Raw genomic sequence first — 18,295 nt, forward strand, 5'->3', positions numbered from 1 at the left:
ACCCCACAAACACAGAGATAACTAGCTTGATTTAAAAGTGTATTGACTAAAATCCAACTGCCTCTCCCCCCAGGTTGCAGCGCTGCTGTAGTGCTGTACCAATACAGGCCTTCAAATCAATAAACACTACTGCTAAGAAGCTGAGAAGGGGCTGTACTCCTGCCCTGCAGAAATACCCTGCCAGCATCACCACATCCTTTGCTGCCAGAAGAGATTGTTTCATAGTCAGCTTCTGCCTGCCAACAATTGCCCTGGACTCTGCCACATGTCCCTGCAGCAGTGCAGGGACAATGTTTATTTTGTAGCCCAGATTTCACTGCCCATCACAGGCATTTAGCCATCCCTCCACCCTGGCAGAAAGCAGTCCTCCTGCCTCCCCACACTTAGCTAAATGGTCCTCTGCTGGCCCACTGACACACGCAGCGTTTGTGTGTGTTTTTTCAGCCTGTCTAATGAATGTGCGCAAGGGGAGGAGATGTGGTAAACAAACTAAAGCTTTTAGCCACGGATGACTATTGCCTTGAGATGTAATTAGCATTTTTCAGCATTATTAGAATTAGACCATGACTCATTGTTACAACTGACAATAGTCTAAGTTTGTTTGTGTACAGCTAAGAGACATTTCCATAGTGCAGGAGAGGAGTGCTCACAGTGCTGGGAGGTGTTTGCATGGGCTGCACACAGGAGAAGGGAAAAGCAAAGATGGGAGGGTGTCTGTGTGTCCCCACGACTGCAGGAGAGGGGCTGGAGCCCCACGGGCACACAGCAGGGAGGAGCAGGCAGCTCCAGGCACTGTGTCATACTGCAGCTACAGAGGAACCAGTGCCAGCAGGCTGGCTCTGGGTGTGCAGCTGAGCGAGGGCACTGGAGGCAGAAGGGGGAGAAGGAAAATTGTGCTGAGCTAAAGGAAGTGCATGGAGTATGTGAAAGCTGAGCACAACTCCTGTGTGATTACTGAGGCAGATGGGAATCTGTGGACAGCTCTGGAGAAATTGTCATGTAGAATAAGGAGACTACTTGACAGATTGTCCAGACATAGCCATGGCTGTATCCTCATATATGGGCTATATATAACTTGGCTATGGACAGGAAATGCTTGTGGTGTTTCAGGCTTTGGTGCATATTTGGCTTTATTTTTTTTTTCCTGAAACAAAGCTGAAAGTGGTTATATCTGCATACATCCAACAAATATGTTACAGAAATACAGAATTACAAAAATTGAAGGGAGCATAGCACATAGTGCAGAAGATTTTCCTGATGTGCTTTTGCTTCTTCCGCTATCCCCTTTTTGTTTGTTACTGTGTCACTGGAAGGAGGTATCATTCTAGTATAGTCTGTATCTACAGTAATACTGTGCAAGTCCTCGCAGTATAAGCATTATCAGCAGCTCTGTTTGAAAAGAAACACAAGCACTATAAAGAAAATGAACGCCCAGGGCTTTGGCCTTTTTCTTCTGCATCAATTAATGCTTCATTTGGTGGTAAACAGCAATAAAAACCATTCTGTAAAATGTCACTGGAATGCCTTGAGCCAAATCTGAGGCCCCTTTGCACACAGTAGCTGTTAAGCTCTCCCCACTTGAAAGTTTCCCTTGCACTGGGTGGAGGTGGAGGAGGTGGAGTGCTGTCTTGGGAAGGCTGGTTTTGGCTTGATGTGCTCCAGAATTGCTGTTTGGTTTGTACTGTCTCCTGAAGCATTCAATTCTAATTCAAGCAACTGAGTTTAATGCAAGCCTCACTCTCTGCCATATATTCTTGAAACAAAGCCACAAGAGAGTTTCAGTGATCAGATTCATTCTGCTGCTCTCCTGGTACAAAGCTGTCTTGGCAGAGGCAGATGGAAGCAGCTGAGGTTTTGTAACATCTCTATGACCATTATGAGTCAGAACAAATGAGCATCTCATCCTTTGAGGATAAGAGAGGACTCTTTTCAACCTTTATGCTCTGGAAATGTGAATATAACTAGGTAAAGGAGAATTTCAAAGAGCTAGAGGAACTGAGACTGCACAGTGAAGTGAACCCCAAGTCCAGAGTCCAAGAAAGCAGCTTGGATGTCCCGTGGCCACATGCTTTGCTGTCCTGCAACCATGTGGCTGTAGCAGCTTTATCTCCAAGTGTGTGCTCCAGAATGTGCAGCATCCAAAGAGGACTGTGAAGTGGCTCAGCCATAATGTAAAAAATATAATAAATGTAATACCATAAAGAAAAAAAGTCACAATGAAAAAAATTAAAAACTGGAAAAAAAAAAGAATAAAAGAATATCAACAAACAAAAAGCATCTCCTGGCAAGCTATAAGATATTTTAAAAAAACTAAATTAGGTCTTGTGATCACTGGCAAGGATCCACGACATTCCATCCATCTTCCTATGTCAGATGTTGCATGAAAACATTGCCTGTCCAAATTCATAGTACTTGTGTGCAGTCACAGCCATTGGGAATAATGCTAGTAAACAAACATGGTCAGCCTAGTCTCTGGAATGGAAAGCACTTATGCTACACTAATAATTGCATAAGAGCTGCAGAAAAGGAGAGTATCATGCAATTTACAGACCCAATTCAGCCTCTAGGAAGAGAAAGGACTTTGCTTCTCATGGTTGGTACATGAAATGTTGAAGACCTCAAAAGTATTAGCAGAAGTTCCTGTGCATCCTGTAACTGTCTTAAGGGCAGGTCTTTGCCAATAGCAAAAAGTAGTGGCATTTAGGGTTTGCTTTGTTTTAATTTGAGTCTCAAAAAAACCCCCCACAAACCACCAAAAAAAACCCCATAACAAAAACAACCAAACCAAAAACTAAATCCATCTCAGGAAACACATCTCCCTCAGGTGGGCCTATGTAACATTTTTGCTGGGCACTCAGCCAACTCTCATTGTGGTGCTCAAGCTGCCTGGATCTCCAGGCATCTACTATTTGATAGCAACTCTAATTTCCTGTCTTTTTTGTCTTTTTACTGTCTTTTGACTGACTGGGGTGGGGGGGGGGGGGGAGTTATTCTTGACCCACCAGTGTTTAAAAGAGGCTGGGTTCTATTTAAAAGGAATTTATTGCCATATTTCTTGCTATGGCATTAATAAGAGCTTAACTTTGTAACCAAGAGGGTAACAAAAAAGTTCATTAATTTCTACAAGACATGCTGTGATCCTCGGCTGGGACTACATTGTCACTGCTCTGGATTAATCAGATTTGAAGATCGGAATCAGGTTGAATTAAATTTAATTTCTGCTGCAGTGAAGACTGCTAGCAGCATACTGAATGCTGAGATGGGCTGCTTCTCACTGAGTGTAGGAGATCCCCCTTCCCTGCAGGTACAGCGCTGCACCGTGAGCAGAGCGCACGAGGGAGGTGGGAGTGCTCAGGATACGGGAAAACAGAGCCAGAAAGCCTCAGCATCCTGCGTGTGCCAGAGAAAAAACTGCATGCTGTAATTCTTGTGAGATTTACTGGATTTTGTAGAAGTTGGACATCGTGACGTAGGCTTCCTCATTGTTTGGTGATCTCATGTCACTGTGAGGCAACATCTGGGATGGGGTGTTGTGGTTCAGGGGCTCTGGATGGGGCTGCCCTGAAGGATGCAGGGGACGAGTGGAGGAAAGGTTGAAACCATCGTGGTGCAGGGGCACCCTGTTGCCGTGGCAAACCTCATAGGTGCTGGAGCTGCAGCTGCCCTCGGTGACTGCAAACTGGCTGGGGCCCAGGAGCCTGTGCAGGGCTTCAGCTGGCCAGACCCCTTCGTACGACACCGGCAGGTTCAGGTTGGTTTTGTCTGCCGTCGCAGGGATCATCTTCAGGTCTGATCCACTCCTGAATTTTTCTGGAAGGCTTGTCTCTGGAGCAGTTGATGGCTGCAGAAAATTTTCCAGTTCAGCTTTTGCCCAAAGGCCATCCACTTTATGGATATGAGCATAACCAAAACTCTCTGGGTTAAAGCTTATATCAAAATTCTGTGTGGCAAAGGGAACAGCACAGTTAGTCAACAGTGGGTGCTAGCTTAAGATAAAAGATACTTTGATCATTTATTTTAGAAGGGTATTTATTTTTTCTTTAACTCCAGATATAACCCTGAGCAGGCTGAACAATAGGTTAGCACAGAATAAACTATCACATAGCTGAAAATCCCTTTATTAACTTCATTCATCTAGTATCCTCCACTGGGCAGCACCCCCATTGAGTGTTTTATGCTCTATACAGTGTTTCAGAGACTTTTGTGAGACACACATTTATTGCCTGCCTGCCATTTCACAGGAAGGAGTGTGCCCACCCAGGTGGTTTCTTTCAGTTTTGCCTTCCTAATTTAGATGCAAGGGAAGTAAAAATTTGCCATGACTTCCTGAAAAACGTTAAGAATCCCTCAGTTGAGGAGCACAGAGGCTGGGGGAGCTGTGTTAGGCCTCCTATGAAATTAAGAATATGCTAATAATGTACCAGGAGTGAACAGCACTAATGCCTTACTCATCCATCTGGCTGTTAACTGGCAAAGCAGTTCATATACTGCATGATGTATGAACAATGCTTGTGACCATGTCAGGGTACATGGACACCACCAGGGATGTTTGCAAGAGGTCCCCATCCAGCCCCATGATCACAGTTTTGTAGAATCACCAAGGCATCTTGGTTGGAAAGGAGCTGTGGAGTCCAACTTTCTGCCAGAAGCTGGACCTGGATTAGGCTGTTCAGAGCCCTGTCAAGCCAAGCCTTAAAGATATTCCCAAAGGGGAACCTACCTTGTCTTTGGGCAGGCTACACAGTGTCTAATTCTTTTCACAAGGAAGATTCTTTCCTTGTATCTGGAAGAAGTTTGCCCTGAAGCAACGCATGCTTGTTGCCTTTGTTACCAGAGGCATGTGTCTCCTGTCTCCACACAGCCATGTGGTGAGAGCATCTTTCCCACCTCTCTACATATACCTTAGGTATTGGAAGGTTGTAAATAGTATTCCCCACCCCAAGCTTCCTTTTCTTCTATATAGAAACTTAATTCCTTCAGCCTTTCTTCATACATCAACTTCCCAAGACCTCTGTAGATACTTTGCACAGGTCAAACCTCAGGCACTAGGTCAATTGTGTGTTATTTCCATACCCTTGGCTGACATCAACATGAGCAAATGTGGGCTCTGTTCTGTGAAATGTAGAAGTAATTTCTGAAAGATGTCCTAGTTCATGCAGCACATGCAGATACTGTCTCTCACCAGTGTTAGTTTTGTCCCCAAGAGTCTATGCTCAAGTGGAAAGAACAGTGGAAGAACATACATACGTTTTTTGGCTTCTTGCATAGTTGCTCCAGCGTTTTTTTATGGTCAGGAAGGTTTGGCCATACAGCAGGCTTGATCCTGAAACAGCAACAGTGGACAAATAGCAGCATGAGAGGGGGCTATGTTGAGGTGTCAGAGGTTCATGTTGCATCATTTGTACCAGTTCTCACAAAGCCTTAGGGCTGGCTGGCATTATCCAGAATAAAGACAGAGAAGCCTCAGAATAATCCAGACAAGAGAAGAGGAATTGTAAAGGTCACCAAAAAGTCATTGTTCTTTGGAGTGCACAAATTGTCACAGTTAAAAGAAAACACTTCACTAAGTACTGGAAATGCAGCAAATTATGCTGGCAAAGAGTTTGTTGCTTGTTTTCATCTAGCTGTGTGAACTGGGCTCTCTGTGGTGAAACTGTTTTCTCTAAGTGCAAGAAGATGCTGTGGTTAAAGTGGAAATGTGCTGATACTCGCTTCTGTTCAATTAATTCAAAGAACTGCATATTGTCCCATTCCCAACAATTTGAGCTTCAGACATCTGTCCTGTAGTCTTATTCCACAGGTCTCATTTTTACTGCCTTGATCAGCAAAGTTCTCATGTTGTGCTGCTTGATGCTGTCAGCTATGGGGCATCTAGAGAATGTTGTCCAACTGATTTTCAATCATTGCAGTGTTAAAATTATACATGTATATGAATATAGATTTAATTTTATTTATGTGTCTGCGTGGCTGTATATATGCACATGTATAAAACCCTCTTCTTTCTAAAATGGAAATATCTGGGATCAAAAACTCTCACCTGTTTTTTGCTGCAGTTTTATAAAAGCAAAGTTAGCAAAGTTAGATAATTGCAGGTTCCCAGCAACAGTAAAATGCAAGAACAAGAAATCTCAAGCTCCCTCTATACTTGTGAATAAAGCAGCACTAGGGCAGATAACTCCATTGTCTAAAATGTTTAATTATTAAAATTGTTTGTGGCATGGTATGGCTGGGCCAACTAGCAATGTCCAGGTAATCCCCATGTGTTACTCTGGAGTTGGCACAAACAGCCCAAGAGTTATCCCAAAAAGGAGCTCAACACAGAGTTACCTCTCTTGAGGTGGGTGTCATGGACAGACTGCTCTGAATGTTGTTGAAGAGTCCTGGCTTTCTATCTTGCAAGGAGTTCATCTTCTACAGATAAACTTGGATTTTATCCCTCCAGATTCTAGTTTCATAACATTATCTACAGATCTGTTCATTTTCTTAAGCTTGTCAGCTCTAGTGAGCCATGTCATTAAAAACATATCTGCAGTCATCCATCTACTTCTGTGTAAAAACCCTACTGCAGCCCAAGGACTGCTTGGATAATTAATGTATCTTCAGTCCCAGTTCGGGCTGGTCTTGCCTCATGGCTGGCTGGAAGAGGATTTGGCCAGGCTGGTGTCTGAGGGCTCTGCCCTGCTGCTTCTGAAAGCACCACAGAGCAAACCCCCCCTGACTCAGCCTGTGAAAGGGAAAGAGGTCATCACTCTGGCATGCTGTTTCCACACTTCTCAGGAGTTTACTAAAACCCGCAGGTTCCTTTCTTTTCTAGATTTTGCTTGAAGTTTGTGAGTCAAATTTGCCTCCACTGAGACACTGAGTCTGTAAGTGCTCTGTGGTGACTTTGGCTCACGAAAATTTCCAGAGTTTTGAGTTCAGGACTGAAATCTGGTCCAAGTGGCAGGTCATCTTCTGCCTGCCAACATTGTCTCTTGTATTGCTCATTTCTACTCTTTGCTTGCCATCAACTTGATACAGAGTTCCAGAGATGGAGAGAGAATAGTTCACAAGTATAACAGGGGAAAGCAATAAGACTGTCAAAACGGGATTGGGTTCCAAAATCTTTTCTGAGACAAAGAGATTACCTGTTTTCCCAAAAAACTACGATCAGTGCAATCACAACAACGGACAGCATGAATCCTAGGATGGAGAGTATAACCATGACCACACTGCTGTCTAAAGGAAAACAAAGAGCATCAGCCAGTGCATGTAAATGTCTCACTGTTAAGCCACTTTAACAGTGATGTCTTTTCAGATGATAAATTAGGAATTAACACCAAGCATTTCACTTGCCTATCACTGGGCTGGGCTCATTTCTCCTGCCTCCGAGAAGGAGGTGAATGATAGACTGCCACAGCCTCAGCACTTGGCTGAGCTTCGAGCTGAGTTCACAGCCTGGATTAAAGCAGCTTGAAGTGTGCTGTCACCTTCTGTGCATTGAAATCAGCACTCACTGTGTCCTCACAGCAGCACAGAGATGACTTCTAACACCTGTAATGCTGAGGGGCCCCTGGGGACTGGGGGGACCCAAGGACCACAAAGATTATTCATGTACAATGATGAGATTTTATCCTGTGTTGCATTTGTGATCCAAGTGCCATCTTCACACCCAAGCCCAGGCTTCTGAAATGGGTCATGCTTCGCAGCTCTGTGCCTTACCCAAAATGCAAGCTCTTCCTTCCCCTGGCAAGGCAGCCAGCAGCAAGCAGTGAGTCAGCCTTCATCTGCCTCTGCACCCACACCCTCATGGCAGCACTTCCTCTGACCTTATTACCCCTGAGTGAGATTTAAGTCTTCATGGAGAGCCAGCCCCAGACCAAAGCAATCCAGCTGCTCCGTGAGTCACCTCCCTGGAGTGCCTGTGTCTGTGAGGGCTGACTCTGCTGTGGCTGTGGGCTCTTCCCTCCCCGTTCCCCCATCCCTGCTGCTGCTGAGGCTGGCCAGGGAGCCCAGACCCCCAGCTCTGCTTTCCTTCAGGAGAACCAAAGTGTTTTCAGCTCTTACAGCTTTCTGTGGAGTGCTGCTCTCTTGCTGTTTTGAAGCTCTTCGAAGTGCTCCATTCACTCCATGTGCCCTTAAAATAATCTCCATTGGGCTGAGAACGTACTTTCACCTCATACGATGCTTCATTTTCAAGGTTTTTCCCCAGCAATTTTATCTGAAGGTATGGTGATTCTATTGTCTAAACACACACACACACACAAAAATACAATTATTTTTCCAGCAGACAGCGAAGAATTATCCTCGAGTTCAGCAAAATATGTGAGATCAGGTGCATCCCTGAAATGCTGTGCTGTTTACTCCATCTGCCTAGCTATTACACAGGTGCTTATCAGGGCATCAGCCTAGTTAAACAGGAGCATAGTCCAGATAGTATTGAGAAGAGAGACAAATGCTGGATAAAAGCTTTTTAGGAAAACAGCTGCGAGTATTAACTGTGCTTTGTGGCAGCTGACACTGCTGTAGGAAATATATGCCTCCATGAAAAGGCTCAGAGGAGAGATGGGGAAAAAATATATTTCTGCAGCATAAAAAGACAGTGTCTGAGAGGACAGTTACAGGGAAGAAGCAGAAATCCTGCAGTGCAGCTCTGGTGCTCTCCATTTCAGTGTATTTTGCTGCCTGAATCCATTTTCTTTTTCCCTTAGTTCTTTGGTGTTGATCTTTATATATTTTCAAGCCTAATCAACAAGGAAGGAGATTTAATCTGTGAAACAGAGAGCAGTTAATAAGCAAGCTCTAAATGATGTCCAGATGTTGGAAAAACAAATTACTAGTGGGTAGAATTGCCTTGTTAAGTTTTGGGTCTTGATATGCTTCGATGGTGTGAGACCTGGGGGGAGGTTAACAAAGCTTGGGAAGAAGGATGCAGCGATGGTAATGGACACAAAGAGGGCAGAATTTTTGGGCCATAATAGAGGACATTTGGCAGAACCCCCAAGATAAGGAAGAAACTAATAAACACAACTCAGTGAGTATGCTGAATCAGCTCTGAACTGGCTAGAAGGTAATTCTGGCAGGAGCAGATCACGACTGCTGACTCATGGCCCACCTGGACAAGGGAGCCACCAACTCAAGGGAAGAAAAAGACTGAGCCTGAGGGCTAATTAGCATGAGATGGGAGAGAATCATTAACCTATAGGAGATAGAACACTAATTAATAAGAGAACTATCTAACTTGTGGCCAAGGAACACTAATTAGTTTGTTTGCTAAAATGTATTAATAGTAAAATGTTTTGGTAGCTGGTGTGCTTGATTTGTGGAATACCACTGAGCACCCAGGCTCGTGCAACTGGAACAGTCAATGTCTCTCTCCACTGTGTAGTTACTGCCTAGTTGCACTCCAGGTAACAAATCTGATTTTGGTGGACAGCACTGTGTAAAACCCAGGTGGAGTCCATGCTCTCAAACACTGTGGGCAGCTTTTGCATGGCTGCCCTGGTGAGAGGGGACACAGAGATCCCTGCAGCTGGGCAGCCCCAGTCAGACCCAGCTCACAGCCTCAGACAGCCTGAGGGTGGGAGAGCTGCAGGGCTGCCTTGGGAGCCTGGAAGGATTCAATGGAAAAGGAGATGTGAAGGAACTTGCAAAATAAGTAAAGAGACAACAAGTTTTACTGACTTATGAGCACAGAAAATTACAGCAAAACCACCACAGCAAAGAGCAAACTTAGGATGGTTCAACACATTGTGTCTTCTGTTCCCACTGAAAAGCCCAAATTAATGAAACCTTTTTTGACTGATGACATTTCCAAATGCCAAATATTGCACCTTTCCAAATTTTCAGGTGGAGATATCTGCAGATTTGATAATTTTAACATGCTACAGGTAATTTTGATAATGTTTAATTTTGGAAATCAGTGTGAGCACACCAATACATCACTACCTACCTTCCAAGTACCTTCTTTCTGCCGATAGGCTACTTGGTGCACTAATTTGTCCTTTAAGTATTTCTTCCTTGAGTGTGGTGTGCAGTAACGAATGAGATATTCATTTGCCTCCCTTTCATAGGTGATGTTTATAGCAAATGGTACTTCAGGCTTAACTGCAAATGACAACAAACCAGGATAACACAGGAGCAGAATAATGTTAGAAAATAAACAGGGTTTGAAATGTAAAACAAAGTCCACTTCAGGTTACAGCCCTGCAGGGTGACCTATCTTGAGGAAGAGCTGTCCTGAGTTAGGCAATCCTCATGCTGAGCCCCAGCTCACCCTTATGCCCTGATACTGAGAGGGGCTGGGTTTTGACCTGCTAGAGAATCAGACCAGCAGGGGAGCGGCTTCTGAGGGATGTGACATTTTGTCTTGGAAAACAATTCCTGAGCATGCCCACCCCTGTGGCAGCTTGAAGCCCTGAAATTCAGTCCCTCTAGCCAGTGCTCTGAGGTGGAGGCCTCTGGCAAAACCCAGCTGCGAGGAGATGCTCGGGAGCAACCTGTGCTCAGGTACCACTGTGTCTGTCTGTCAGGGCAGTGGGACAGAGGGAGCTACAAAGTCTGATGGTGTTAGATAGACCAGAGGGGGCTGTGGCTCCAGACCCGTGCTATGTACCCACATCTTATCTGATCTATGCCAAAGACCATCTGTGCAAGTACATCAAGTCCAAAATGCAGCCCTCGGGGCTCTCTCCAAGCTGAGCCTGAGCTGGATGGGCTTGAGACCTGCAGGGACTTGTGTCTGTGTCACTGAGGCTTCCTGAATTCACCTGGGTAAGTACATCAGCTCTCACAGCAGCACTGAGCCCACACCTCTCTCCTCTCAGGAAAGCACATATAGCCATAAATTGGTCTTGCTCCTTCTACAACCCCCAGATACTTAAATCTTCCACAGTTTTTAGAGTAGGCACTGCCAGAGATGGTCCAGGCTGGCCCATAAACTAAGAGGTAATGTAAGATTATTACAAAACTATTGAACTGTGGCAGAAATGTTTCACAAGAGAGGGATGCTGCAGTGCCTACTGCCCACCAGAGACAAAGCAATGTGGCACCAGAGAAGAACAGAGAAGAATCTGTCCTACAGGCTTCTCTGCCGCCCTTGAATGGCACTGGTTTCCTAGAACAGTAAATCCTGTGAATCCCCTCCTTCCCTTGAGTTTCCTATTCCTTGGCTCAGGCGGGTCCCTGGTATATGTTAGCCTGTTCACAGTTTCCAGTGCAGGATGCACCTTGCTCAGGCTACAGGATGCACCATGAAGTGAGATCCTGCAGCCTTGTGCTCCCTGTGCTACTGGGCTCATGCTATCCGTGGGGTGGCTAGTCCCTAAACTGCATAATCCCTGGTCGGAGATGAACAAAATGTCCCTGCTTGGCAGTTCATCCTCACTCAGGAACAGCTGCTTCAGCCCTGGATTGGGATTCAGTCTATGTCCAGGTCTGGGCAGTGTCACAATCAGCCTGAATTCAGCTACACATTTTGAATGGAGGCTAATAATGAATGGCTTTGAAGCAGGGGAAACACCACACTCTGATAACAGGCTACATGCCCTGCTAAGATGCTATTTTATGCTGTCTTCACGTCATCCAGATTGACCCTTAGCTTTTGTGCTGGGCTATTTTTTCCCCAGTAACCCCTATAACTGTAAAAATGTCCAAAATGTCAAGTGTCTCACCAATGTCAGTTACAACCAGACTCCTGCAGACCTTTCTCTTCGTCTCAGAGTACATGCAAACATCTCTGTTTGAGAGTATATCAATGAACTGTAAGAAGAATACATCTTCCTGTTTCTTCATGTTGGAGCAGGCATAATTGTTGTCTTCCTTGGTACTGTTGGCCAAAGTGACATGACAATAATTTCTTCTCAGTGTTAATATGACTTGACTACTTACTATAAGGGATGAATCCTGCTTGCTCCTTTCACTTATCTCACTGAAGTGAGACTCCATGTGAAATAAGAAATGGTGCAATGCAAATAAGAAGTTTGAGAGATTGATAATGTTTTTCCTTGTGGTCCTTGAGCACAAAAATAAAGTCGTGTGAATCACATTGAGCATCACAGAGCTCTTGAGAAAAAAGTGCAATTATTTAATTGGAGGTGCATGTGTTAAGATTTTGCATCCTCAAAAATTACCTTACCACTGCTATTTTTAAGTATAAGGGAATGTGTTTTGATGCTTTCTGAAGATACAGAGAAATTTCTTATTGACTTAGGTGGTAACAAGTAGAGGGTCAACAGTCAGCCTGTCCTTGAGGGAATCACATGGTGGTTTTAAAACTTTTTTTTCCATTTATGAGGTTCCCATGTTTGAGAATTGCCATAAAACTTCAGTCAAAGCAAATAACAAGTCCCATGAAAATAGAAAAATTCTAATAAACTGTAAGGAAAAAAAAAGGAAATAATTAGTTACTAGTATATAAAGATTTACACAAAATATCCACTTCTTTTTTTGGCTGCCACACAGCTTTCAGTTTCAGGAAAAGCAGAAAATAGGAAAAGGATCTGTATGCTCAAGAAACAAAATATGATCTTCAGCTTGGTGAACAGTGAAAAAAAAAAAGGGTGGAAAGAGTTTCAAGGCCTCGATAGGAAGTGGAGATGACTGATGTGTTTGATAACTGTTGGAGGTTTGTGTGCTTGTTTTAGTGTATTTCTTGTATGTCTCTGTGTGCAAAGACAATAGCTGAGTTTTTGTCTTAACCTAGATGAAGGCATTTTCTTGGGTGTGGAAAATTAACCTTCTGCTAAAGAATTTTCTGTGGTAAGGATTTATGTCTTCAAAAACATTTTTTAAAATACCATTTAAATTAAAGTAAAAAACTCTCAGTTCATGCAGAGCTACATCCATATTACAGACATTTCAGAGCAACAGAGGCAAGATTAGAACTATTGTAGACACTATAGTCCCCTTTAGAGATGCTTCCACATCTTTCTTTTTTCTCATTAGGGAGTTATGTTCTGCTTCAGTAAACTCCTCTTCTTTGCTGAATACAGTACTCAAGCTTGGCAAAATAGGATTTTGTCTAGCTTTGCTGCCCCTGTTTCCCTGCATGCTGTTTACCAAGGGACAGACTGACAGCACTTACCACAGAGACAGGGTGTAGTTAGTGTTGTAAGGAGACAGCTCGGTGAAATTGCAGGTCAGGCTGCTAAAGGAGTCCTTAATTTCCAGCTGGCTGAAGCAATCAATGTCAAAATTGTCTGGTTCATCATCCCCGAGAGTCCCTAAGGAGATATTCACAAGATGTTACTGAAGTAAACCTGTGAGTGTATTTGATTTGCAGCTTTATTGTATAGGAGGTTGTTTCTTCATGTGGTTGCCTGAGAGAAAGAGGCTGAACCCACCTGTTTTGTAAGAATCAGAGAAACCTCGTCCAAAATGAAGTTAAAAGCCATTTACACCTCTCAAGATTGCTCTCCCTTCATGCCAGCCAAGTCCACCCACATGCAAGAATATTTTGGTGCCATGAGGCGGCTAAGCCACATTTTGATTGTGCTGGAAAGCTTTCTGAAATGTCACGAATTTGGGCTCTGGAGGGAAATCTTAGACTTTCTGCCAGAATGCATGGCTTCCTGCAAATTTGCTTCAATGACTAATAACACAATCATGATTTGAGTAAAAGCATAATTCTAAAATCCTACACTTGGCATGTATGAAGCCAGTGATGTAAAAAAATGATGCTTCTGAGAGAAGTCCTCTCTGGCAGAAAATGCCAGTTTAGCCTCATTTCATGAAATCTCACCCACTATAGCCAAGTGGATAGGGAAAGGGTTATTGTTATCACCCATTGAATGGATCCTAGGGGCAGGAATGCCTCTGACTCCTTTCACCAATGGTTAGTGGTAGCTGTCACAATAAAAATCCTCTTTCCTGAGTCAAGGGATTATACTTGATCCCCTGCTCCGTCCTCTGCTACTCAGACAGGTCCTTGCTATATGGGGCACCTGATACAGCGAGAAAAAGAATCATAGAATCAAAGAAAGGTTTGGGTTGGTAGGGATCTTAAAGATCTTTTAGTTTTATCTAGCATGGGCAGAAATGACACTTACTAGATCAGTTTGCTCAGGGGCCCATCCAAGCTGGCCTTGAACGCTTCCAGGGATGGGGCATCCACAACTTCTTGGGACAGCTTGTTCCAGGGCTTCACTATATGTAGAGTTTCTTCTTATCACCTAATCTAAATTCCTCTTCTGACATTTTAAAACTGTTCCTCCTTGTCCTATTGCTGTCTGCTGTGGGGTGTCAGTGACTCAGACTTACAAACAGAGTGGGGAAATGCCTGTTGAAAAATTTCCAATGGAAAATCCCTCCTGGAGAACATGATGGCCAACTCTTGCATCTGCAGTCAGACTTTGAGTAAGAGAAGTCCAGAAGTCAGTCAGAAATGCAGAGAAACACACGAAAGCAGTGCAGGCAGAGGCTAGGAAGGGGACTGCTGTCACCAGCATCTGTGGTGGGGTGGGAGCATCTGAAGCTGCACTAACCCAGAACCCACAGGGAGATCTCTCCCCCATGAGCTAATATTTAGTGGCCATTTGTCATCATGAGCAATTGTGCTAATAAATTACTACTGGTCTTCTCAGCACAGCTCAGGGAGTCCAGATCTCCCTAAAGGACAACAAATGCAGTGTCCTCTAGCAGTGTTGCTGCTTTGAGGGGAGAACCTGTGCAGCACAGAGGCAGAGACAGAGACAGAAACGCAGACACAGACAGACACAGACACAGAGAGATGCAGAAATACAGCTGCTGTATTTAACCATCACATTCAAGACAGAGACACAGAGATCAGCCCAACTCTGGAACAAGTTCTGCAGCAGTTTCACAGAGGTGGGAGTCTTGTCCAGTGTAGCCCTATGCCATAAGGGCAGACATGCTTGTGCAGGAATATGTGCCACATACAGTTGTATATTTGTGGGTAAAAGTGTGTGCATAAAAATATGTCTTTTCAAAATCTGGGGGATACCAAGTAAGCTGAAATGAATCTGTTTAAAATGGAAAACAATGCACCATATTTTATACAGATATATACACCCAAAACTGACATGTACAGATATGTCATGTTCTAAGCCTCGCTTAAGATTTTACTTGCAACTACCAGGAGACTTGCTTAATACTCAAGGCAATGTTAAAACTTAAAGGTTAGGATGACTAATCTGCTTTTCTATGCGAGTGCTTGGTGATCTCTGTAAATGCAAACTTTATACACCAGATTTTGCATCACCTTAAAAACCTGACAATAAATGGCTTATCAAAAAAAATTTCAGCTATTCACTACTGATTTGCTGAAAAGTTACAGAAATTTGAATTCATTCTCTATCAGTTTGGTTGCAAAATGAAAAGAAGAAAAAGATTTAGTCTTGTAGTTCAAACAAGCATTCAAGGTTTAACCAACACAGTGAAGCTTTGCTGCCACACTGGAAGGAGAGCTGACTTTACCACTTAGACACTGAACATTCATATTGCGATTATATGGTTCCTTATTCATGGAAATAACATAATAACCATAGAATATATGATAATTAAACCTCAGGAACAGTGTTAAGTAAGCAACTTGAAATGCTATTTCTGCTATGGTTTTTCCATGGGCTGACTAATTTTTTTGTCTGACATAAGCACGCACATAAGTCTCAGCCTCACTTCTGCCCTAAACCTCAGAACCACCACGCACAAATGTGCTTGCTACGTGAATGGTTTTGTGAGTCTGGCATGACTCATACTGCTAAGGACTCTTCACTGAATTAAAAATTTACAAGACTGTTGTAATGTTTGCCTTGAGAAGTGCAGACCAGGCAGAGCCATGAACCTGGCTCTGCTGAAATCAAGGCAGGGTTTGGGAAGGAGTGATTCTAAACTGGGATAGAAACTGTTCTCATAGCTACAGTCATAGCAGGTCCTTCACAGAAATGGTTCTCTCTTGGCTTTGGACAGAATCCAGCAGGATGGTCCAAACCACAGCAGGAATCTCAGGAGCCTTTAGGAAGTGAAGGGTGTTATCAGAGGCTAAGGACATCCTCCAGCTTTATGCTCTAGAGCCACCAGGACTGACAGCAACGCGTGACGCCAGGGGCACAGCTAAGCACTGCCGTCTCCATGGACAGAGCAATGTGAGACCTCTAGCACTGATGTGATTCAGGCAGAACCTGTTTTAGTCCCAACAATTTAGATGGGTTGGACAAACCCTACAAGTGTGGGTACGAGGACCACTGAGGGTGCCCTGCCCATGAGCCTCCTGTGCCACCTGCACCCTCCCTGCCTGCCCCTCCTTAGCTCTGCCTGGAGCTCCCTGAGGCCCTCTGGGGATCTCCACCACTTCTTCCTGGCTGGGGGACAGCAGCTGGGAGGCAGCCTCATGCTCAGAAGAGAGGAGGCGATGGAGGCAAGTGCTGCAATTAGCTCTTCCCTCCTCTGCACATAAAAGTGCCCATAAGGGCAACTTCATGCCTAAGTTGGCTACTGGCACTTTGTAAGCAGCCAGGGCAAGTCAGAGAGGCAAAGAGTGAAAGTCAAATATCCATCATGGGTGATTTTACCCCAGACTACTTAGTTTGTTGGCCAAACACAGGAGATTCATAAAGAAGTCATAAAAGCTGCTCATTGCACAGTGGGGATATTCTGAATCTGTCTTCAAGTATAAGGAAACAATGATTTACTCATGTTAGGGACAAAACAAGCAAAGGTCTGATCATATCTGATTTTGGGAAGCCCTCAGGATTTCAGCAAAACCAACAATAAATCTCTAGCATTGAACATTCATCACCATAGCTGCTTTCCAAAGCTGGCTCTAAACAGCTGCCAGTTATACAAATACATGGCAAATAAAAACTCTAGGGTGGTTAGATGAAGTTCTGAGCCAGTCCCTGTTTTCTTTTAATGAAAAAACTTATCATGCATGTCCTGTCTATGTACATATGTATGTATGTACAACTGCCCAGATACACGTGTTAAAATATATAACACCCAAGGAAAAATTAGATTCTCTAACTGAGAGAGAGCCTAAAAACACAACCATTCTCCTCCTAAAAACTAAGACTCTTTTCTTCCCAAACAATGGAGCTCTAACCTACCAAAAGCTGAGTGATAGCTCATATACTTCAGGCATAGTGCACAAACTCTTGTAATTGCTGTTTGTTTAGTATCAGACAAATGAAAGTTTAGCAGATCAGGACTGAATCTCTAAATCAAACTTTTCATCTGCCTGTTGAGAAAATGAATAGCAGCCTGAAACAGTGGTTTTGTTGCTCCTTATTTTGTTTTTATATTCTGCTTATTTATGTTTTTCATCTTGATGCTGCTAAATAATTTTCACTTCCCTAAATGAGATCATAAAGTCTACAACAAGGCTGAATTTAAAGTGTTGTTAATTTATAATTATTTGCTGAGTAGAGCATGAATGCTGTTAGTGATGTGCTGTGAGAACCCCCTGGCTGAGTTCCTTCATCAGCCATGCTACAAGGGAGACTGGCACTATATCCCATATACAGCTGATGAAACTGCTTAAAGAAAATGTAAAAGTTTGGCTTTTGAAGTGGAACAGTTTGGGCCAAGTTTGAGTTACATCAAAATGTTTTATTTGGAGGAGACTGGCAAGAGCAAAAGAAGCCAGAACCTCACCCCTTTCTAATAGCAGCTCAGAGTGACCATGGGCTGCAGAAGGGTGAGGTTATCCCCGTTTCCAGGTGTAAGTCCCCACATGAGCACTAGCTACAACAAGGATTAACAGGTCTGGCACTGCATGCCCTGTGCATACAGTTATGGGCTCCCTTATTTCATGTGGATTAGAATGTTATAAGGACAGCAGATTTGGGTATTAAATTAAATAGGCATCCCCCAGCTCCCCCTCAGGCACTGGCACTAAAGAGAGATTGGAAGTTAAAACACAAATGTATTTAATCACACAGTTGCATTCTGGATCTCTTAACTGAGGTTTTTCAAGATCATACGTGAGTGGAAAGATGAAGATGAAATGACTCACCATCACCGTCTGCTGAGGTGCAACCACTTTCCCCAAAAGCAGTGTGGAGGAACATGGCGAAAATGCTCAGCACAGTGGTGGGCTGTGTCATCCTGAGCAGGCTGCATGTGTGCACTGGGGGTGTGTGTGTGTGTGAGAGCCCCGCGCCGCTGCTTTATAGCCCCGGCCTGCCTGCACCTCGCCAGGGGAAATGTAAACATGCCTACGCACAGCCAGGCTGGTGGCAGCGGGCAGGAAGCCAAAGCACAGATAACTGCTGAGCTTTTACTGTGAAACTGCTTCCCGCTTCTGGACTGAGCACCTTCTGGATCAGCTTGTTTGGGCAAGCCTGGTGAGGCCCAGTGG

The 18,295-nt window shown here is 44.0% G+C and overlaps 1 protein-coding gene across 3 annotated transcripts; it reads right to left on the reverse strand.

Moving 5' to 3' along the window:
• Window positions 1–1,102: 1,102 nt before the first annotated feature.
• On the reverse strand, window positions 1,103–18,062 carry IL7R (interleukin 7 receptor). 3 transcript variants are annotated; one of them, XM_054652536.2, is made up of 8 exons: window positions 17,951–18,062; window positions 13,064–13,202; window positions 11,652–11,806; window positions 9,932–10,086; window positions 8,047–8,224; window positions 7,128–7,218; window positions 5,248–5,323; window positions 1,103–3,841 (listed from the first exon to the last, which is right to left on the reverse strand). In XM_054652536.2, the coding sequence occupies exons 1-8, from the start codon at window positions 18,039–18,041 to the stop codon at window positions 3,437–3,439; spliced, it is 1,290 nt and encodes a 429-aa protein (XP_054508511.2). In that variant the 5' UTR covers window positions 18,042–18,062; the 3' UTR covers window positions 1,103–3,436. The 3 variants fall into 3 exon arrangements, with proteins under 3 accessions (XP_054508511.2, XP_054508512.2, XP_077027767.1); XM_054652537.2 differs by having other exon boundaries at window positions 1,103–3,940; XM_077171652.1 differs by lacking the exon at window positions 17,951–18,062 and adding an exon at window positions 13,323–13,451 and having other exon boundaries at window positions 1,103–3,940.
• Window positions 18,063–18,295: the final 233 nt, after the last annotated feature.

This window comes from Agelaius phoeniceus, chromosome Z (genome assembly GCF_051311805.1).
Source record: "Agelaius phoeniceus isolate bAgePho1 chromosome Z, bAgePho1.hap1, whole genome shotgun sequence".
In the NCBI taxonomy this organism is placed as follows: Eukaryota; Metazoa; Chordata; class Aves; order Passeriformes; family Icteridae; genus Agelaius; species Agelaius phoeniceus.